Source organism: Telopea speciosissima, chromosome 1 (genome assembly GCF_018873765.1).
Source record: "Telopea speciosissima isolate NSW1024214 ecotype Mountain lineage chromosome 1, Tspe_v1, whole genome shotgun sequence".
Lineage (NCBI taxonomy): Eukaryota > Viridiplantae > Streptophyta > Magnoliopsida > Proteales > Proteaceae > Telopea > Telopea speciosissima.
Window position 1 is genome coordinate 85,754,354 of NC_057916.1, and position 23,009 is coordinate 85,777,362.

Genomic DNA, 23,009 nt, shown 5'->3' on the forward strand with positions numbered 1-23,009 from the left:
TGTAAGTCTTAAAAAGTCTAAAACTATTGAATCCCATCATCTGACTCTCATCAAGGATCAATCTCTAAGTCTTAAAAGCCTAGTTCAATCTTTAGGACCAACCCTTTGGTAAGGCAATCGGAACATAGGAGTTAAAACTTAAAAGTCCAATCTGCTCAACAGCTTACAATAGAAGGGAATTCAGCTACACTGATTGGATGGAATTCTTTGCGGGGGAGCATAAGGGGCTCCAGAAAGAACTCACTTTTAGAGAAGACCTATGACCTCCGTCCTATTCATGAGCACTTAATTCATATGGATACCCAATGCATAGAAGGATAAGAATTATGATTTTCATTGATGAGAAATGTGATGAGAATCTTATTTCTGAGAAGTTTGTTATCCATCACCATCAACCCACCTCCCACCCCAATCACTGCAACCCTTCCATCTCATATTCCTTTTATTGATAACCTTGTTTCGGGTAATCTCCCCCTCTTGCTCTTCTTCTCTCCTTTGATCAGAAACCTTGCCTTTGGTAATCTCCCTTCTCTTGTTGTTGGAACCGCTTCCTCTAAAAGGCCGACCTTGTAGAAACCGCAGAAAGATATACATATTGTTTCCTCCCTTTCCTACAAGGTCGGCATTTTAGAGGAAGCAGTTCCAACATGGTATCAGAGCAGGCAGGGGTCACGGAATTGAGTCCCCCTGGGAGTGGCCAGATGTTAAAAAATTATTTATCCACCCGTGTCCCCTTTTGGATAGTCCGCAGTGTTAGAATTCCTGTATGATATACATATTGTTTCCTCCCTTTCCTACAAGGTCGGCCTTTTAGAGGAAGCGGTTCCAACATGATATCAAAGCAGGCAGGGGTCACAGTATCGAGTCCCCCTGGGAGCGGACAGGTGTTAAAACTTATTTATCCACCTGTGTCCCCCTTTGGATAGTCCGCCGTGTTAGAGCTCATGTATGATATACATATTGTGTCCTCCCCTTCCTACAAGGTTGGCCTTTTAGAGGAAGCGGTTCCAACACTTGCTCATCTTCTCTTTTTTGCAGAAGACAGATTTTGATTCACTAGGGCTGTTGAGCCATGGGATTTTCACTTTGGAATGTTTGTAGGCGTTCTTCATTCACTTTACACCATGAGCAACAGTGAAACAAAAATTTCGATCTCTATCAAACACAGTCGAATCATAGTTAGTTTGGCCTCAGTCAATGAAGAGCATCACTGGTTGCGGTTAGGTGTGTTCGGTCTTCCGTTCCTCCAGAGTGAATCGTTCATTCCTACGATTGGGAAGGCTGTTTTGCTACTGACGTGCTAGAAGCTCAAGTTTATCCCTCTGATTCAGTTTCTTCCAATCCGTTAATAATTCTGGTCTTTTTTTGGGGGTGGGAAGGGGATGGGGGGAGAAACCCTCAACAATGCATAACAAGAATTTATTTATTTATTAGTTAGTGTATCTGCCTTATCAGACTATACTAACATTTAACAGCCAATTTTGATTGTCATACAGTTTTCTAAATCAATATTACTTGGTTGAACTGCAGTTCAGCACCATGGAACATGAATTTTCTGATGTCATCATTATAGCTGATTGGAAGGCCCAGCCCAGCTGCAAGCGTGGAGTTCCTATAGTGGTAATTTGGTGAATTTATTGCCCTTGTTTGGCCTTTGACGTGCTGGGGTCACAGGTATGGCTAGTTTCAGGGATTAACGGTCTGAAAGTCCCAAGGTTGGAGAAGATAGCCAGTTCTTTAAAAACAAAAATAAAAGGAAAGGCTGGCATTATAAATATCCCAGTCTCTGGCAATCAAATGGCCTAATGAAATTTAGAGTTCCTCACTGCATTACTCTTTCTACAAACTAAGATATCACAATAAGACAAAAGGTGCAGGAATCATTAGAGGCCAAGAACCAGGTTAATGAATTAAGTATGTCGGAGTTGAATATATGGATCATAAAACCAATAGGATGCAGTACTACAGAGAGAGAGAGAGAGAGATGATGATGATGATGAGATAAGTGAGACAAATTTGAAAAAGTGAATTTTCAGTATTGTTTAAAAATCTTTAAAATTTTCTGCAATATCAATATTGTTTTAAATCAATCAAATGTGCCACATATGAAGATCAGTTAATTAATGTTCCTGTGATATTCACAAAAAATTTTGTTATTCCTAACAAGTGTGGAAACCTAGATGCACATATGATCAACCCTAAAAGTTCACGTAAACCTGGTGCTCATGCCCCACAATTTTTTAAATTAATTTAAGCAGACTCGTTGTGGAAGGCGTATGGTGCAATGAAGAATTAAAATTTAAGGCAAAGAGTGTTTTCTCCCTACAAAGCAAAATCAAATATGGCACAACACCGAATTAAATAGAGATAATGTCAACAGCTATAAATTAATCGAAAAGTTGAATTATAAGAAATTATCATCTACTATGCATCCAGTTTTGTAGTGCAAGTCTAGACTAAGCACAGTCAATTCTTCCAGAAACATTCAACAGCATAGTGGAGACATTCCTTCAAAACCTCCATTGACACAAAGATATCAGATGAAAAGTATAAATAGATTAACAAAAGATAAGTAATAAGGGATAATTGATAGTTTATAAACGTATAAACCCTATTACAGTTTTTCCAAATCAAACACCCCAATTTAATTATCGAAAACTTAAGCAACTACAATAACAATATGCTGTAAAACAAAAACTGATCTCAGTGCCCTTAATTTTTGGCTTTTAATATAATACTGAACACAGAAGCTCAACTACGCCTTTATCCCAACCAATAGGGTTAGCTCCATAAATCAAGTTCCACCATTCAACTCTGTTTAACGTCATATATGTTAAACCCAAAGCCATCCATATCTATTCCTATCCCACCACTTCTCTCCAAGGTCAATATTGTTCCACGCCGTGTTCTCTCATAAAATAAGAAAGATGGGAAGAAAAAACAACATTTTGGAGAAAGAAAAAAGTGATAGTATATCGTTCAAAATAAAAATTTGTGAAAATTCAAACCAAGAGGTGTAAGTATAAGATATACCAGAAGATGAAACACGGTAACAATGGAAAAGTAGAGAGCCGATTGGAGGCCACCGTGAAGCAGATGAGGGCCGCAAGTAAGGATAACAACAGCATAATAGGAGAGAGTGATTAGCGCCACAACAAGGAGAATGATGAGATAACCCAGACATCTAAGACCGGAGCAGAACTTGAATACATTCAAATCCATTTCAGGATTATTGCTTCGATTGACTCCGCTGTAAGGGACGATCACGACAGGCCTTCTGCCTCGTGGCGGGAACAACCGTTTCCAGATATCGGGAGCCAGCATTAACAGATCCGCCTCGACAGAAGCTCTTCTTCTAGTCTTAGCTCTTTAGGGTTTTGAACTGACAGAATACTTCAACAACGAAAATGATGATACCAGAGAGGCAGAGGCATGATAAGTAATAAAAAAAACCTTACTTTCAGAGTTTTTTTGACACAGTAAAGTAAACTCCGTTTGTTTTCCTTGAACAATTTAAAAAGCAGTACAAGACGGAAAATGTGGTTTTTTTTTCTTAGGTTTATGTTAAATATATATGACACTCTACGGACCTCCCCGTGGCGGGAGCCTCATGCATTGGGTACAACATTATAAACAGGGCGGTTTTCATTCAGGGCTGTTTCGAATGGTTGGGTAGTCAGTTTTATCGACCCATGACCGTGCATTTGACTCTTGCTGAAATATCTTAAACAAAAGAAAAAAAATTTTGCTCAAATATGTAGTGGAAAAAATAATTTACAGGTCCTATAGCGCAAGTTTTGTATTCCATCATAGTTTAACATAAACGTCCAAAAAATATGTGATCCATCTAGTGAAATCAACAAAATCAGCACCAATCTCGTATTCCTTGCAGTTTGATACTCCATCATATAGCAGTTGTCAACCCATTTCCATATCTACAAACTCTAAACTCAAAACATCTATATTAGGTACATATTCCTAATGGCACCTATTCCTTTCTTATGATTGGGTCAAACACATTTGGGTGGGAGGTCATTTGGGGCTACGAATTGATTCTCTGGCCTTGAATGATTTTAAATCCACTTGCTTGTTCTTTTTCCTCCAGTTCAAGTCAAACAAGTACTTCCTTCGTTGGTTTTTCAGTGTGCTTTTTTATTACTTGCTATTTTGTCTGGCCTGTTAGAAATAAGGTTGTGGTGGGTCAATAGCTACCGGATCCTATGTGGGTTATAAACAATGTCCAAAATTAGGTTTCGAATTTAAACTTACACCCCCAACCCATTTTTTCTTCCCCAGTTGTAATGAATGACTCTAATATTGTTCCTACTTCTCATTGTTCCTTTAAATTACCTTTGCTTACCTTCCCTGTTTTAATCTGTGCAGAATACTCTAGTACTGGACTAACTACAGGTGGGTGGTCATATTTCTTTTTGATAGATGGCAAGTTAAAGTTTTTTGATACAGAAACTCTACCAGTTACGAATGAGTTAGTAGCTGTTTTTTTTGCTATTAGGAAGGGGTGCCACCATGCAGCCAGCATTAGTTCGCAGATTAAAGAGATTTGGGTTGAAAATGACTTGATTACCAAGACTCTTCCATCTCCAACCAAATGCTTATGGTCGTGGTTTCTTTTTAAAGACTTTCTATATATATCTAACATCACTCAAAATGTAAAATATACCGGGTTGGGTGATACATTTTGTCTTAGTAGCTAGGAACTTGGCTAAGAACAGTTGTTTACAAAATGTATCTGCTCCTGTAATTTAGCTTTGGCTTTCTGTTTTCTAATCATAAAAAAAAAAAAAAAAACATCTATATTAGGGGATATGTACTATAACGGCTTGGTCTCAGGGATGGGATGTGCAGAGAGACGATTGACGATTGTTCGTCCTTAGATTATTGTGTCACATGTTTAATATCGAACTCGACATAAATAGGAGTCATCGAGCAAGACTCCTAGTCAAGGTCATTTTTTACAAATAAATACTTGCTTCGGTCTTTTGGAAATTCATTTAAATTCTTATTTATACAAAAAATCATACAATTAACAAACGAGAGTCACTGGGCGTGCAACATGCATAGTTTAAGAACTCGCGAGATCTCTTTTTTGAGAGGTCAAGTCAAGTGGGTATACGAGTTTAAAAAGTAAATATTTTTGTATTTGTATTTCATTTACTTAAGATATTATATTCATAAATAAGTAAATACCCCTTATTTGAATCTAATAAAAATAGTTAAAAATCAATTTCCAAAAGGAAAAAAAGTCAATCCTTCAATTTAATAACAAAAACTGGATTTTCGACGGTAGGTGCAATTTTCAACTTTCTAATGCGGGGGTTTTTTCAAATCTAAAAATTCCATAAATCTCAATATGGTAAAACATTGCTAAAAACCAAAAGTGTGGTCAAATATTTATTTGTTTTGATGTTCAAAAAATTATTTTCATTCAAAGCGATTTCGACAGCAGTCGCGCACACCAAATTAAGTTTGACCGGTACATAACTCCTTCAACATAAATCAGATTTAAACAATGTTGGACTTATTGGAAAGCTATCAAAACAAAGTTTTCTAACAAATCCAAGATTGCTTAAATCTCATCTATTTTGAATGAGTTATTTTTCGGTCAAACCTTGTTTGATACCATGTCTAAGAACAATATACAATATCAAACTTGGATTAAAACCACAAGTAATATTTTTAGTGTTCTCTATGTGAAACTAATGTATGAATTGAGTTTAAAATGTAAAAAATAGGCAGCACAACAAGAATCAGGGCAAACAAAAAAACAACTTTTGGGTCTCGAAACCAAGGTTCGAGTTAGGCTGGAGAAAGTCCAAAGTTTCGACCGAGATATGGTCGAAATCGAGACGAACTCGTTTTTTGGTTGGTCGAAATTCGAGTTTTAGAACCTTGCTCTATAGACATTATTGGTTGTCATCACCCTTAGCCTGGTGATCAGCCATCGTATAACTAAGTGGAAAAATATCTCCTGCGATTCCCTAACCGGTACAGTTCCCCTAGTGCCTCTAAAAAGATGGGGGATGGACCCCACCTGGGCAGACTGTTCGGTTACGGGTGGAATGGTCATTGCTCCCCCTCTTGTTAGGGAACCACAGAAAATATACCGAGCAGGGAATTACAGGGGATAAAGATCCTAGGTAGGGTAGCACATATGTTCAATAAAATATTGTTATTGCTAAAGACTGCAGTCCTTAATAAAATATCTCTTTCTATGTCGAATTTGGCTTTTGAAATAGAAGATCAGGAGCATGGTTTAAAAAAAATGGATTAAGATTGGTTGGAATGGCTGATTTGGATCATAATTAGCCGGATGTTTTCTAGCAGTCGATTATAGGGTTTTTGGTACTAGATCATTGGGTTTCAGATCTAAGAGGCCAATTCTAGGATTTTTTGAACCAATTCGAGTTGATTTTGAATCACTCGATTCCGAGTTTAAGACAGTGTTTGGTATACATTCTTGGAATGCAGCCCAAGTCAATTTCACATTTTTAAGCGATAAAAAACACTATTTTATCGCCCGAGAATGCAAAATCAACCTAGAATGCATAACAAACATAACCTATAATTCTTGATTCAGAATTCACGTGACTTGTGAGGAACCCATCCAATATATTACCATTTTTCTCTTTATGGAAAATATTGTGCATGGGTGCAACCGAGTCCAACCCTATAACTCAGCCCAGGTTAAGGGTGAAAAAACCTCTTGTCAAGAATCAGGATAAGGAAGTCGATGTTTGTACAAATTGGAATCGAGCTCTAAAGTCAAAAGTCCCACGGACCTACCTAGGCCCAGGCCCAGGCCCATTGCGGAGTCCCGAATCCCCTACTCTCCTACTCTCACTCGGTCGGAATTCCATCGAATCAGCAGCATTGGTCAAAACAAAGCTCAGAAGTCACTAAACACACACGCACCATGCACTTTTTTTTTTTTGTTTGGGGGGGGGGGGGTTAAAAGGAGCTTATATTAGTAGGAAATAAATAACTTTTAATCAGTAATATGTCATTCCATTAGCATCATTCCTTATTATAGTGGAAATAGATTCTGGAAGACAATCCAGTCTAAAATCAATTTCATGAGATAGATGCACAAAACCAGCCAAATAGTCAGCACAACCATTAAGCAACCGATTACACATGCTAAAATTCCTTATTTAACTCGAGTTTCCATCAAACCAAATACTACAAGCTGATTCTTTAAGGCCCATTCATACACCGCCCTGCGCTTGCTGGGGTCATTCAAACCCCGAATATTCCACGCTCCAACATTCATCAATGCACGATAGGAGAAGTGGAGCAATGCGTGGGGTTGCCCTGTCCCGGACTGTTCTCACGTACACGAGGCACAGCAGTGCCCTCAACACCAACTTCACCATTCACATCAGACCCAACATATTGCAAAGGCGCAAACCTATTCCCAATAGGTGATGGCTCATCAACATTTGCAACAGGTTTCGACACCATGCCCGAACCAGCATGACTTATCGAGCCAGATTTGGAAAGCCTAGACGAAACCATAGTAGGTGGTTTAGCTTCCACTAAACCAAAATTAGATGGCTGAGACGTAACCACAACACGTGGTTTAATTTCCACTAAACCAGAATTAGAAAGCCCAGACGAAACCACACCATGCTGTTTAACTTCCACCAAACCACAAATCATAGCACCCTGTTGCCCCATGCCACGATTATTCTTCGATTAAGCTAGGTGGTTGTTAACTACCACCTTCTCTTTACCACGATAATTATCATTCTCCTTAGAAGATGGAACAACCACCTTGCCTTGTGTCACTCCACGTGCTACATCATGAATCACTAAAGGCCCAGCCTTCACACGTGTACTAGAAGTATGCAACTGCTCACTAGATGAGCCACATGGAGCCTCAACATCCATGCTTGCGGTTATACAACCATCAGCATTAACTCCGGCAGACTCCTTCGCCGGAGCAGTTATTGTCGGAGGCACAGAAGACTCCAGTGGTGCTACGCGCTTACCACGACCCCATCGCCTCGTAGCAGGCCGCCAAGGCTCCTCAACCTGCATACTATCAACCTGAGACACCCCTAAAGTTTGGTTGCGCTGCACCGCTGCAACCGGACATTCCTTATCCATATGACCAAAGAGCCTACAGGCATTACATACCGGCGGAACCCAGTTCATAGTGGACAGCTTGTTCTACCAAGGATCCGTCCTCCATTGCAATATGAATTGTAGTAGGCAAACCATCAATAACACTAACAGACACACAGATCCTTGCAAAGGATAATCTCTCCCATTGCATTGTCCTCTTATCAACGCAAATAGGACGATCCAACACACTGGCAATTCGTCCCAGTGATCTACTACCCCAATATTGAAGATGTAGACCATAAAGACGAACCCATAACGGCAACTCAGTCTCCTCTCGCTTAGAGAGCGAGACATCAAGGGACCATGGCTTTAGGATCAGAGGTCTGGTGCCAAAGGTCCATGGCCCCTCATCAAGGATTTGATGACTCAAGTCAGATCCCTGGAAATCAAAGACAAAAACCCCACTCTCTAGACCAAAAACTTCCACTGCTCCAACATGGCTCCACTTCTCTTGTACATACTTTTTCATGGAAGAAAAAGTACGTATAGGACCAAACACATAACCAACTAACGCTGCCTCCCATCGATCAGACTCCTCTGCCAAATCTTCCCTGCAACACACGGCTACCTTCTTTCCAACGACTATTGTAGGCTCAACAAAAGGAATCTCACAAGCAGAATCCTTAACTTTGCCCCCTGGAAATAAACTCACCCAAGAGTGCTTGGGCCCAAAACCTTGCCCAACACCATTTGCAGAAACGGGGCTGGAACCAGGGCTGTTGGACACCGGCACTTCTGTTCCAGTGACCATAAACCAATCACAGAAACCAGTGCAATGAAGACACGACAAACCAGAAACTCCACCCCACAGGCACCATGCACTCTTCTTCCATTTGAAAGCATCAACCTAACAGGTTTGGTTGCGGCCTTGAGGCCCATAAGGCCAAGGCCCTGGACCAGGCCCATTTTGACATTAATGATCCATTCCATTTACCAACCCTTGGGCATTTATAGTAGTATTAACAGCAATTCGAGAAAGCTCCAGAATAGCCCACTGCACAGCGCCATTTCCCATACAATTAATAATTTTTTGTAGAAAGCTGGGAAAGTGAGGAAGGAATGGAGTGGAACTTCCAAAACCCAAATCATCTTTCTCTCTCAAAGTGCGGAAGGAATAGAGTGGAACTGGAAGGGTAAACCGCTCGCCAGAACCTCCCTCTCTCTCTCATTTGAGCCCTTCTGCTCCTTAACACACGGATACATATAAAAAATCCCCTCATAAATCATAATCCGTCCGTGAGTCGGTTCTCTCTCTCTCTCTCTCTCTCAACACAGTCACAGACGAAGGAAGGAAGGAAGGAAGGAAGGAAGGAAGGAAGGAAGTAATGCAGCAGCCACAGCAAATGCTTCCCATGATGCCTTCATTTCCTCCAACGAACATCACAACGGAACAAATTCAGAAGGTTTAATCCTCTTTCTGGATTCTATCTCTCATTTATTAGGGCTTTCCTTTATTCTTTCTTCTTCTTCCCTTTTCATTTTGGATTTGGGGGATGGGCGGTCACGGGTTTCGACTATCTGGAAGATATTAGACTTTCAGGCCCTCTCTAAATAACAACAGTAGTCTCTCTGTTTCTTCTTTCAAGTGCATATGCAGTGTGTTTGGTTCAAATGAGGTTTGCAGGCATTTGCTTTCCCAGCTTTCTTTGCTGAATCCTTGAAAGTTGAAATTTTTTTATTTTTTTCTTAGTTGGACGTCGAATCACTGGAACTTGCTTTGGTTCTTACACTATCGTATAATGCGATTCCATCCCTCCTTTTAAGGTATTCAGAAACCTGGCCTCGACTCCACGAATGCTTGTTCTTCCTTGTAGCGCTGCGACTCAGTTTTTTTGGGTTCTTAGACCATCCAATTTTCCGCAGAAATTGTCCGTTTATAGAAGAAGATCTTAGTGATTGGCGCACTGCCTTAATAGACCACGTGATGACACTCTGTTTTCTGAAATATGAAGAAACAATCCTGCACATTTTGATTGTGGATTCCTAGTATTTATTCATTTCCTCAAACTAGAAGATTTGGTTATAATTATGATCTATCCCTCATTCAATGCTCTTGGCCTGTAAAGTATCATGGTTCTGTTATTCCAACTGGACTGCATCACATTGTTTCACATATGAGTCTGGTGGGACATGGGATGCAGTGCCAGACTCAGCCAACCCTGAAATATAGGCTTCTTTTATATTTCAGTTGTTCATCAGAAAAAAAATTTGTCTACAATGAGAAGCTTTTTATTGGAGAGTTACCTCGTACATTGAAGTAAACAACAGGGCTTGATGTGATATGTACCATATCTCATGGGCATGAACATAAATAGAATTAATTTTTCTCCTTTTTTTTTTTTTTTTTTTGGGGGGGGGGGGGGGGTGTGTTGTTGTTTTCAAAATAGTGATGTTATCTTTGTCTAGTGGGTAAGATAAGAATGAGGAACCTTGAGGAACTTCAAATGTTAGGAAATCCTCTAATTGCATAAACTTTTCCAATTGAATTTTTTTTCTTCCCGATTGATGGCTTCTACAGTTGTCATCCTGTAATAGTTGATAATGGTATCATAGAGATTTATTATGATATCATATGGACAATCCTCATTATTAGTCACATATTTATTGTTCCATTCTTTATAGTTTTTGTATTGTCAAATCTCCTAGGCTGCCCTAGATGCATGCCTAATAAACAGGGAAACTTGAAGAGAATGAGGAAAGAATTATCTTTAATATGCATATATCTTCAAGGATGAGCCTGAATGTTGCTAACTGGAAACCTATACTTGCGAGACCCTTGCAGGTTCCTTATCTCTATATTGTGTTTGCACTTTGCCTCTAATCATATGTTACTGGTACTCCTTAGTCCCTGGAACTAAAGCTGCAAAAGAAATCAATGGAAATATTAAACTACTGACAGTAGGATTTCTTAACTGGATTAAACTTTTTCCTGGCTTTCCATGCTCTATTGCTATCTTTGGTTCCTTGGCTGAGTATCAGTCCATCTACTATTACTCTTACATAACCTAATATTGATATCTTTTCTTTTTGGATAAATAACGAAAGGTTTGTGTCATGATTATTAATGTATATAAAAATGGACAAAGCCCCATCAATACCCATAGTTGTCACGGCTTCTAGGCGGCCCAAGGCGGTGGAGAGGGTGCAAAATCGAGGCGACACCAATTAGGCATCCAAGGTGCCCAAGTCGCCTGGACGCCTTGACAACTATGTCAATTCCCCAAATACAACAACAACAACACAGCCTTATCCCAACTAAATGGGGTCGGGTACATGGATCCTTTCAAAAACAAAGTAGGGAAAACTGAGGTCCTCATAAAGGGAAAGGAAAGTAAGAGAAACTTAAAAGAAATTGGATAAGCAAGGTAAGTAATGGAAAATGACAAATGTAAGTAAGAGGAAAGAGGATAACCCAGTAATTCAGGAAAATCTCAGCTAAATGGTGTCGATAACGTGGATCCTTGCCCTCCAATAGGCTCTATCTGAGGTCATACTCGGTACAAGTATGGAACTGTATATTTATCCAGTATTCACTACATTCATTTGAGCATTCTTTTGGTAGTTAAAAAAGTAATTTGTGAACTGATCGACAACTGGTGCAATTTTTTCTTGATTACTGAGTTCTCCATGTGGTAGTGGCACTAGGATCCAACTAATAGAAGATATGCTATGCAGTACTCTGCTATGGTTGCCAGACATAACAAAGTTCATACGAATATACATTTTTTTCATCTACTTCATGCATTCTTGTATATCCTTCTTTTTAGTCTACATATGCTACTATCGAAATTTGAATTGAATTTCTAAACAAGATTCATGTTGCCGACACCATGTAGTTGGCACTAGGCTTGGTTTAGTATACTACTGTTAAAATTTATGTACTTACAATAAATGTTTATATCTTAATGCATGTGTGTTTTCCACTGAATAGTGGCTATATCTGCCAAGTTCTCCACTCCAAACCTTTTCTCGTAACTGCTACATGTTTATGCTTCAGTGTTTTAATGATAATTCCTGCTCCTGTAGCTTGGAGAGTGACTATCGTATTATCTGTCTTGTAAGGCCATCATGTAAGGCCATCAATGCTGGATGGATCTTATTACTGTTGTGAATTAACTTGATTTTGTCAAGATTTCAAAATCTCTATTGGGAGGGGCGCACGATATTTTCAGGGATCTTATATTTTTGATTATTTGATGGAGTTAGTGGCCCATAACTTTTGTTTCTAATGTTGTTGATAGTTTCTGCTTATGCAGTACCTGGATGAAAACAAAAAGTTGATTCTGGCAATTTTGGACAATCAAAACCTTGGAAAATTGGCTGAGTGTGCCCAGTAAGTGACGTACTAGAATTTCCTTACTTTATTGACTTTGCCTGCATATGTTGGCAGTGCCATTACTATTTTTCTCTAGTCTCTTGGTGTGCCTATACATGTATCCCTTTGTGGTATGAAAAATGAAGGATTCTCATTTCTGGTTTTTAGTGACCATTTTCTTCACAAAAGCTTGTTTTTTTAAGTTAAGGCTTTTCCAGTTATTTAGCGGTGAGAAACTTTGATGTACATTATCTTTCTTTTGTTCTTGGGAGTTATTTGTTGGCCAGAAGAATCTTGGAATATCCTTAGCATGTTATGAAGCTTGTATGGTTGATCATTGTTTAGCTGGCGACAACTAGACATAACCTTTAACACTTCAAATTAAAGACCTGGACTCAGATATAGTACTTTTCTATTGATTTTTTTTTTTTTTTTAGTTTTTTTATGTACCACTGATCTTGTCCTTCAATGTAGACGTTTCTCAACAACTTGTTTCAGCTAATGATTAGCTACATTTATGCTTTGGTTCGTTATTTTTATCTAAATTAATTCTCTCAACTTTAGTGCTATATTATATATTTTATACTGATGAAATAACAAATTTAATTCTTTACTAACTAACGGACTATGTGGCTCTGTTCTATTCAACTTTTATCTACATCTTCATAATTTACATAGGTTAGCTAAATATATCTGTACATACTGAGTTCAAGAAAAACTGCTAGCCTACTCTGCGTCTGATGATGTATTTTTGGGATCCCTTCCATAAAGCAAACTTCTCCCCCCCCCCACACAAGGGGTTGACTGCATTTCTAAGATCCCCAATGTGTGACATTCAATATGGATGTCAGTGTAAATCTTCCTTGTTTTAAATACTGGTATCTTGGTGCATTTTCTTTTGATCTTGCAATACTATTGTATAATAAGGTTATGATATATATTCTTTAATGAAGTACTTGCTTCCTACCTGGGGTGTGGTGGAGGGGTACCCAAACAAAGAAAGAGAGGGAGGGGGAGGGGAAAGATTAGTTCAACATCCATGCTAGTTGGTTTGTGGTACTTTCATGGTTTTGAGTGTAGCATCAATGCCTAAAACCTTGAGAGGTAGAAGCAATTCACCTTTTCATAATCATGCCTCCGCGCTTATATTGTATTCAGAATTTTCTTGCATTGGCAATAAAAAGGCATATCCAGTGCACAAGGCTCCCACCACTGTGGGGTCTGGGGAGGGTCATAATGTACGCAGCCTTACCCCTGCATTGGCAATGTCAATCTCAAATGAATGGGTTGCATCAGCTTGGTAGTTCATGGGAGCATTAGCAAATCAAATAAGGCGTAAACTTTTACAAGATGAATGTATGATTAGCCATCCTTTATAGAACACTTGTGTGGCTTGTGCTGCGGGGACTAATGACAATGCTGGTGGGAAGAGCTTTATGGTGCCAAATTAAATGGTCTAAAGTGATAGGGGATGTTGGTTGACACAGCCTTGAAGTTTTAGGGAACTCTGTTTCTGATTAAGTTAAAGGTATAGCTCGAAGATAGGCTGAAACTGTGAAACAGCATCAGCCAACCTGGATTTGTTCAAATTTATGGCTTAGAAGCTGTATTATTGTTGTATTCAAATTGTTGCCTGGGGTCGTCCAACTTTAGGATTTTCATGTTCTAATAAACAATGAAGGTCCGACCTTTAGTTGGAATCTATTCATGGTGGAATTTAGTCATCATGCTGTTGGAGTTAATCTTGAGAATTTAATTCAGATTTGAAGTTGAGATAGGTAAGTACTCTTTCTGATAAATATTTAAGACCTGAAACTATTGAATTTTGTTGCAACTTTGCATCATGGTCTTCAAATCTCTCTCACTGCCCCTCTTCCTTCCCCACCGCTAAGGGTGTCAATCGGTACGGTTTTGGTCCGGTACAAAAAACAGGTACCAGATACCGATACCATATTGTACCCGCATAATATCTACATTTTTAATACTGATCGGTACAGTTTCGGTTCGGTATAGATGCGGTATAGAAAATGGTACAAAATAGTTTAAAATTTGGTATTGAAAACGGTATTAGAAAATGGGTTCCTGCAATTAACGGAAAATTAGCATTGAAGCAAGATCATAGCAGCTACGCGAGTAGTAATTGGTATAGAGAAAACGACAATCGGGAACCCAAGTAAAAAAAAAAAAGTCAAAGACCCTAATGGGTATTGAAGAGAAGAATACTATCCCTGAAATCGAAAAACAGAAACGGAAAGAAGAAAAGGGTTCCTGCAACTAAAACTACCTGCGGAAAATCACCATAGAAACCAAGCTACAACAGTTATACGAGTTCTAGTTCTGATAAACAAAGCGATTATGATCATTTGAGCACCCAGATCGAGAAACAGAGTCGGAAACCACAATGGGATTCGGAAAGGGAATGATTGTCCTTGAAACAAAACAAGGACATAGATTCCTCCTACCAAAATTACTCCCAACTGGACATAACTAAAACAGAAGCAAAACACCAACAGTCACACAATTTCAATTCAGAAAGAGAACTAGTATCTTTCGTACAGATCCAAAACAGGAAACAGAACAAATGGGTTACCAATATTGAAACTAATTCGATGGCAAATCAATAAAATAAAAGCAAGGGAACAACAAAAATTTCATACCTCTGTGCTGAAGAAATAAATATGAAAGTTTATAACTTTTCTGCAACCTTGCTTGTTATAGAAACAAATTCTGAAACACTCTTCTTCAAAGATTAAGGCGAACTCAATAGGTGTTTGCACTTTGCACTGCCGCCGGCCGTAGAGTCTCGCAGCGAGGAAGAGGAAAAGCTTTAGGAAATATTAAATTTACAATTTTACCCATATTCGGTATGTAATTCAGTACAGTATCGGTACATACCGAATGGTTTTAGTTTAGAAACCGATACCGTACAGTGGCGAGGTTGATACCGTTTTCTCATACTGTTCCATACCGAATTTGTAACGGTAAGCTATGGTACAGTTTTATGTAGTCGGTTTCGGTTCCAGTTCCAACTTGATACCCCACTTGATACCCTTACCCACTGCCCTCTCTGATTCCTTTTAATATAAGATGATATTAGTTGGGCAATTAGAAGGCCAGTAATGTCGGTAAGTTCTGTCAATAGAACTTCCCACAAGAACTGAGGTTTTCTTGGAGTGGCTTTTAATGTCCACTACTTTTGGGAACACACGGTAAACAATTTGAGATTGAATTGAAGCTAGCTACGTGCCATCCTGACCTTGTAAACTTCTATGAGTGGTAACTACTGGGTATTACTTATTTGAAAGCTGGAGCTTGTTGTACTATCTATTCACCTCATGAAGGCCTGTACAAGTTCATGATACTATCGATGTGGGTTTCACATTTAGGAGGCAGAAGAAATATGACAGGATTCTTATTGGTGTTGAACCATTGAAAAGGAACTTACCACTGTCCTGAGGTATTCAATATAGTGAGCCAATCCTAGAGACCCATGAAGAGCATTTTGTTGTTTACAGAAAGTTGAGATTTGTGTTTGTTTACAGATACTATAAATGGGCTTTAGGTATTATGGCATCCACGGGAGTTATGACAACAATTACCAATTCCTTGTACTAACCAGTTGTGAAATAAAATATCCTAGAAAACAGTAGGGTTTGGCTGAATCCAGTTTGTGGGGATTATGATAAGTTTCCTTGATATAGTGACACCTGTATTTAACATTTTGCTTGTGTGATTTTGATTTGATATAGGTACCAAGCTCAGCTTCAGAAGAATTTGATGTATCTAGCTGCAATTGCTGATGCCCAACCACAGGCAGCAAACACTCCTCCTCAGGTAGGTTAGAAACCTGTAACACACGTTTGGCAGTCTTTCAAATTTTCACTGCTGATCCCTGTCAACATTTGCAGATGCCCCCACATCCTGCAATGCAACAGGGAGGGCACTATGTGCAATATCCTCAGGCAGCAATGGCTCATCAACCTGGTGTTTTTGCACCTAGGGCCCCCCTGCAGTTTAACCCACAGCAAATGCAGGAGCAGCAGCAACTTCAGTTACAGCAGCAACACCAGCAAGCAATGCAAGGCCCCATGGGCATGAGACCTGGAGCCAACAATGGGATGCTTGCCGTGCATAATGAGACCACTGTTGGAGGTGGTGGAAGCCAACCATCAGCTGTGGGCCTAAGTGAGTTTACACGCGGTGGTGGCAGTGGCAATAGTGGTGCGGGTGCTTCAAGTGGATCCCTGGATGTACGAGGGAGGAGTAAGCATGATGTCTCAGAGGCAGGTTCTGGTGATGGGCAAGGAAACTCAGCTGCTGGGCATGGCAGTGCTGATGGGGATCCATCATACCTTAAGGGAGCAGAAGATGGCAATTGAAATGAACTGGTGATAGGGTGTGCTAAAATGAGTAGAGGGGGCGTGTGTTGGTGTTTCACTATACTAGTGCTGCTATACTTGTGTCGACTTCATTGTATGTTTCCTGTTACTCTTTCTTACAAAAGAGGTTACATGTGCTTGAATTTTTTTACAAAGGAATGCAGAAGAATGGGCAAACAGAACTTGTACAAAGTTTACATCTCTTAAACCTCCTCTTTCTGGGCAGGAATTAGGACACTGTGCTCACTGGTTCGATATAGAACTAACTAGCATGATACAATATTTGTTCTTCTAAATGCACTGTTGATGCTTCATGATCGGTTAGGACTTGGGACCCTTCTAAATGCACTGTAGGCTCCTGTGAACATCAATTTTCCCTTTCCTCCTCAATTAACCCTTCTTTTCTTTTGATTCTAGCTGTATTCCCTGATCAAAGACGCACAGAAAGATTACAGTATAAAGAAAGACGGAATATTACTTCAACTTTAACAGAAACAAAGAATTCTTACATATATGACTCTAAAATTCGATTACCCACTGCACCAACCATACTCAAAAGCTGGTGCCTCAGATCATCCAGATACCTTCTTCTTCTTTTCTTTTCTGCTTCTCTTCAATTTTATTTTATTAAGAGAAGCAGAAAAGAAAAGAGAAAGAGGGAATCTTGAAGATATTGGAGTTGAAGATACAGGAGATGGACAGGGAACAAATAACGAATGGCGTATATATATATAGTGTACGCAATGGATATCATAATCTAAAATCAATATAATCTGTTTCAGTTTGGAAATCAAAATCTTTTTTGGATGGTTTTTCTAGATTATGTTGTAACAAATCTGATCGCGATTTTCCACGAGCTGATCCTCAGTTTTTTTTTTTTTCGGTAGAACTGATCCTCAGTTATTATCACCACAAGATGCCTATCCAATCTAACCATAAATATAGGGATTCGGATCCTCTCCATAGAGGAGATCGCCCAATGATTGCCCAATGAGGAATCCAACAGCTGGGCTGACTGGCACACATCCTGGTGCGTGCCCAGCCAGCCCAGCCGTTGGATGCTCATTGGGATGATGTCCTCATTGGAAAGGATCTCAATAGATAACGGATCTTGAAGGGTGCTTAACTGTTCCCAACTGCCTAGGATCAGGATCGTCTCCAAGGAGCCCAACGCCCAAGACGCACCCAGGGGGCATCCAGCGGTTGAACTGTATTGCACACATCTTGGCATATGCCTAGAAATGTGTGCAGCACAACCTAACAGCTGATAGCACCTTGGGCGATCCTAATTATAAAAATAAACAACAAATCCTAAAGGAAACCTAACTTGCCAGTTGGGGCCTATCTTAAAAACCTTACCCAAAAAAAAAAATTGCCAGCCCAACTGCCCGTTGAATTAACCCTATGAAACAACTGAACGCTTTGCCTTCTTCACTTAAGCACCTCTGTCACTTACCACATCAGCACATGGGTGGGTGTCAATTTTTACCAAACAAAAAAAAAAAGTTAATTGTGTCAATTTGAAACCTAAAATCGAGAATTGTAATCGGCCGTTTAAACTAAAAAAGAAAAAGTTCTGTCCAAATAATTTTTATGAGAAAATAAAAAAATTAACAATTATTTGATGCATAAAACATAACTAACAATAATTTCAAAGCAAGAATAAACAATTATTCTCTCCCCACCTATTTTTCTATTTTGAAAATCAAATAAAAATAAAAACTGAATTGAATCAATTCAATTTTAGGTAAAAATAATTTGTTTCTATTATCGGTTCGATTTGATTTTAGTTTCTATATTTTGTTTCTTGAATCAAACCAAATAATCAAGATCGAACCAATTGACACCCTTTTACGTCAGTTCGAAGATTCATAGATTGAACGATGACCAGTTATCGCTATTGCATTTTCATAATAACATTTTCGTCCCAATTAATAGTGTGGCTTGTGCATACGCTTAATTATGTGTGTCTTGAATTCTACCCTTTCGAAGAATGACCAGCTCCAACGTTTTTTGTGGTGATTTGAATGGAATTTTTTTTTAGATCAGTGATGGTAGGCGACTTGATGGATCAACCCGTTTTAGATGAGTATTTATATTTTTTATCTGCTTTATGGTAAAGAGTGAGATTTGGAGTTTTTGATTTAAGGTTTCTGAGAGAGAATAGTACTGCTAATTTGGGCGTTTAGTGTTAACACACCATATTGATGTATCAATCAAATATTTGTCATCTTACTCTGTTTTTTGTTTTCGTTTTTATTCGTGTTTTGTTTAGTGTTTATTCTAACAAAAATTTATACCAGGGAGTGAAGAAAAAAGAATATTACTTTTGAACTTTTTCCTGTTAACATAAACAAAAAACCAATACCCACTGCACCTACCAAGCTATAGTCTTTGTTGCGTCTTTTTAATCTCCTTTTTATTTTTTATCCGATCAAGATACCTTGATCTTCTTTCCTCTTCAGCTCATTTTTTTCCCTTAAAAAAAGGGCAGAAGAGGAAAGAGAAAGAAGAAATCTTGAAGATAAGAAAAAATGGAAAGAAAGCACAACAGAGAAATATCTTGAGCATAATTTATAGTGTGTGCAACCGAAGATATGAAAATCAGAATCCAAATTATCTCTATCTGTTTCAAGAAATTTCCAGTTTGGATATGAAAATCTTTTTTGGATAGGTTTTCCACATTCAATTTCTATCGTAACTAATCTTATCTGCGATATTCCACGAGCTGATCCTCTGCGGAAACTCACCAGGGCCATCACACCGCGCCCATCCACCAACAAATCCTGACGGGCACCGATTAACCTTTTGGGATTGATGTGTGATTTGTGTGATTATACTTTCATCGAAAAAATCTGGGCAACTAATTGTGCCCATCAAATCTAACCATAGAAATAACTAACAAATCCTGAAGGGCACCTAATTGTGTTTATCCAATCTAAGGAAATAACCGAGGGATTAAAATCCTCTCCTATTCCCTTAAAAGTGCAGTGCGGTGTAGTTTTCAATTTGACTCCTCTGTTTCCGCTTGCCATTACTACGATGTGTGGTCCACACACAAGCAATGCGGAATGTACTGCCTTACCCCTATCGGAGCGCCTTGCCCAAAGCTGAGAACTAACACGTGGAAGATGCTAAATCAAATGGTCCTGAGGTTGATTAATCCAATCTTTTTTTTCTTTTTTCTCGAACTCAACACCGTTGAATTTAACATTTTCAACGTGTCAAGCTTTTAGCCCTGAACTGCACCACACTTCACTTTTAAGGACTTGGAGAGAATTTTTTTTTCCATAACTGAGCTCTGCCCTGAGGATTTTATGCAATCGGCCTGACTTACATGAAAAGTTAACATTTCTTAAACATACTACTACTACTACTACAACTCTTTCTGCGGGGCAGGAATTAATTCAGATACCCTGCCCATTGGTGGTTCGTGATAGAACTAACTAAGCATGATGGTACAACATTTGTTCTTGTTGTCTAGTAGTACATTATACTATAAAATATTGTAAAATCCACTGTAGTTGCTCCATGTTGGGCAAAATTGTAGTCACCATATATATATATATATCTTTTTGGTTTATTAGCTTAGTTGCTTTCTACCCATACACCTCTAAATAAGACAGAGCAGTCCCCACCCCACTTCCCTCTTGATTTTGCTTGTACCTGCAGACTCCAGACCAGACACATCATCCTTGAGTGGATCGACTGGTACTTGTCAATTGTGGTGGGCACATTCCTAGTTTACAGATCCAGCTAGTTTTTAAAAAATATCCATACTGCCATAGAGTAATGGGAAAGGTACTTCATGATTGGTTAGGATTTTGGATTTTTTAAAATATATATATTTTATGGAAAAAAAAAATTCTGTACAGGAGTGTGGCCTACGCTAGTACTTCCATGAGTCATTCTCTCCTCTCATATGAAAAAACATCTCTACCTCTTTGTTTCGAAGAAGGGAGAGATAGACACATCAGAATTTGGGACAAAAATCTACTTCCCTTTACATTCCCCATTTTTTGCAGGGTAGGGAGTGCAAGGAGGACGGAAAGATAGAGAATAAATGATGTTTCGAGACCTTTTCTTTTTTAGGTCTCGACCCATCAAAGTTTCTCTTTTCTCCTCAATAGACGTAGATAGATAGGAATAAACCCCCTTTCTTTTCTTTCTATCTATATTCCCGGTCAAAGCCCCAGCATTAGTTCTGCAGAAAGAAAGCAGGGGTCGTCGTCAGTGGAGACAAGAAGAACAAATGTTGTATTCTTCAATTCCTCTCGATTCTCTCTCTCTCTCTCTCTGTTTTTGTTTTTCATTTCTCTTCCCCAAGGTGTTAGATGTTTGTTTTTGTTTTTCATTTCTCTTCCCCAAGGTGTTAGATGTTTTTCGCGTCTCTCCTTAGAGGCATCTGCCCAATGAGCACCGGCCCAAAGGCAACTAGTAAGTCGAGTTAGATATATATATATATGTTAAAATGAAATATTTCATATGTAACCAAAGATTAACATTTGAATCTACAAACGAATATGCTCCTAAAGTAATCGAGCATTGAAATCGGTGTGGTGGGGGTATTGAAAATGTTCAGGAGAAGGACTTGACTTTTGACTTTCTCCCTTCAAAGAAACAAATATCAGGCCATGTGGGAGTCAATCTGAATCTGACTTAGGTTTCTAACCCGGAATTGCACTCCTAAACAGTCAAGGAAATTGGGTTCTGCGCGGGAGGCAACAAATGCCGTGTTCTTTAGCTTTGTCAGAGCTCAGTCGACCATTTCAAGTTCCTTTGTCACTTAAGAATCACCAGAATGAGTGGGTCAGTTCGAAGACTCAACGATTAAGGACCAGTAGCATCTCGCTAATGTACTTTCATATTAATTATTCACCGTCTGTAGGCTTTCAATTTCCAGACGGTGAATGTTAACTTTTCTCTTTATTTATTGTATATGAGTAGTAAGTAGTAGTAATAGCTGGTATTAGGAATTTAGTTTATTGGCTCCTATCCTTATTTAACTAATTAATTAATTAATTAGTGGGAATTTATATAACTTCATTTAATTTTTGGCTATTCAATGCTCCAGCCTCGGGTGATGGATGGTAACAATGCAACGGTTTGTCGTTAGACTCTCAGCAAGTATTCAATCAAATCAAAAACTGGTAAAAGAAAAGCAAACCTTGTAGCCGTTCACCTGTGACTCTCTGTCTGTTAAATGGTTATGTGTACACTTCATTTAAAAATATGTTATTCCTCAGCTTCTTCAAATCTAAAGTCGAAAAGGATAGAAAGAAGAACTGAAGATGTTAAAGAAGTACTCTCTCTCTCTCTCTCTCTCTCTCTCTCTCTCTCTCTCTCAACAACAAAAGAAAAAAAAAAAAAAGAAAAAAAAAAAGCGAAAGAATAAGCATGCAGAAGGTGAGTAAACCATTCAAGCCAAGCTCTAAAAAGTATAGTGTATATGTACTTGCATACGATCTACAAGCTACATAGACAATTAAGAGCAAACCAGAGTAGAATATTAATTTGACTTTACCTGTATCTATCATAATAAGTATTTAATTAATAGATACGGGTACCCTACCTTTTTTAAAAACCCACGATTACGCTTCCCAGTCATTTTCAGTAGCTGAGCCATAAACACGCAACCAACCCAACCTCACACTTCACACCCTGACTTGATTTAATATATACTTATATATATACCCTCCCCACATTAAGATGACGAACATCTACGCTACTTTATATCAAATTCAATTCAAATAGGTACACAAGTAAAAGTCTCCCAGAAGCCATCTACCTCCTCCTCCTCTGTCGAAACAGAACATCACAGACAGGACCAAACAAAGGACAATCAAAAACAAAACAGAGAGAAAGGGAAGGGATACTAAAGGAGAATCAAAGATGAAAGAAGAGCAGCAGCAGCAGCAACACCGAAGGAAATTCAGGTTTTTTGACAAGAAATTCACTGGCCCGACGGTATATGTACTTCTCCTTGCTCTATCCTACTCTTTGGGATACTTGTCTGGCTCGTCTTCCTCCACCACCACCACCACAACCATCAACATGGCGACCGAGCCACAGTCCGTCCAGCTTCTTCACCCCAGACCCAGAAGTAATCAAACTCTCCAAGACATAGTCGAACCAAGCGAGAGAGGAACCAGGAGCACCGCCTCCGT

At 38.9% G+C, this 23,009-nt stretch overlaps 2 protein-coding genes and 1 long non-coding RNA gene across 3 annotated transcripts in view; 1 reads left to right on the forward strand and 2 right to left on the reverse strand.

Moving 5' to 3' along the window:
- The window catches only part of LOC122672616 (probable protein S-acyltransferase 12), a 49,184-nt gene extending 45,767 nt beyond the window's left edge, over window positions 1–3,417 (reverse strand). Inside the window, exon 1 of the mRNA XM_043870080.1 lies at window positions 3,034–3,417. Coding sequence (XP_043726015.1) covers window positions 3,034–3,324 — 291 coding nt within the window. The 5' untranslated portion in view covers window positions 3,325–3,417. The remainder of the gene's footprint in view (window positions 1–3,033) is intronic.
- Window positions 3,418–3,866: 449 nt separating this feature from the next.
- Window positions 3,867–23,008, reverse strand: LOC122672661. Its single transcript, XR_006334453.1, has 3 exons — window positions 22,789–23,008; window positions 13,947–13,951; window positions 3,867–3,876 (listed from the first exon to the last, which is right to left on the reverse strand). It is a non-coding gene; the product is annotated as an uncharacterized LOC122672661 (long non-coding RNA).
- Window positions 9,404–17,037, forward strand: LOC122672636 (GRF1-interacting factor 2-like). Its single transcript, XM_043870100.1, has 4 exons — window positions 9,404–9,551; window positions 12,405–12,481; window positions 16,213–16,297; window positions 16,372–17,037. The coding sequence occupies exons 1-4, from the start codon at window positions 9,474–9,476 to the stop codon at window positions 16,840–16,842; spliced, it is 711 nt and encodes a 236-aa protein (XP_043726035.1). The 5' UTR covers window positions 9,404–9,473; the 3' UTR covers window positions 16,843–17,037.
- Window position 23,009: the final 1 nt, after the last annotated feature.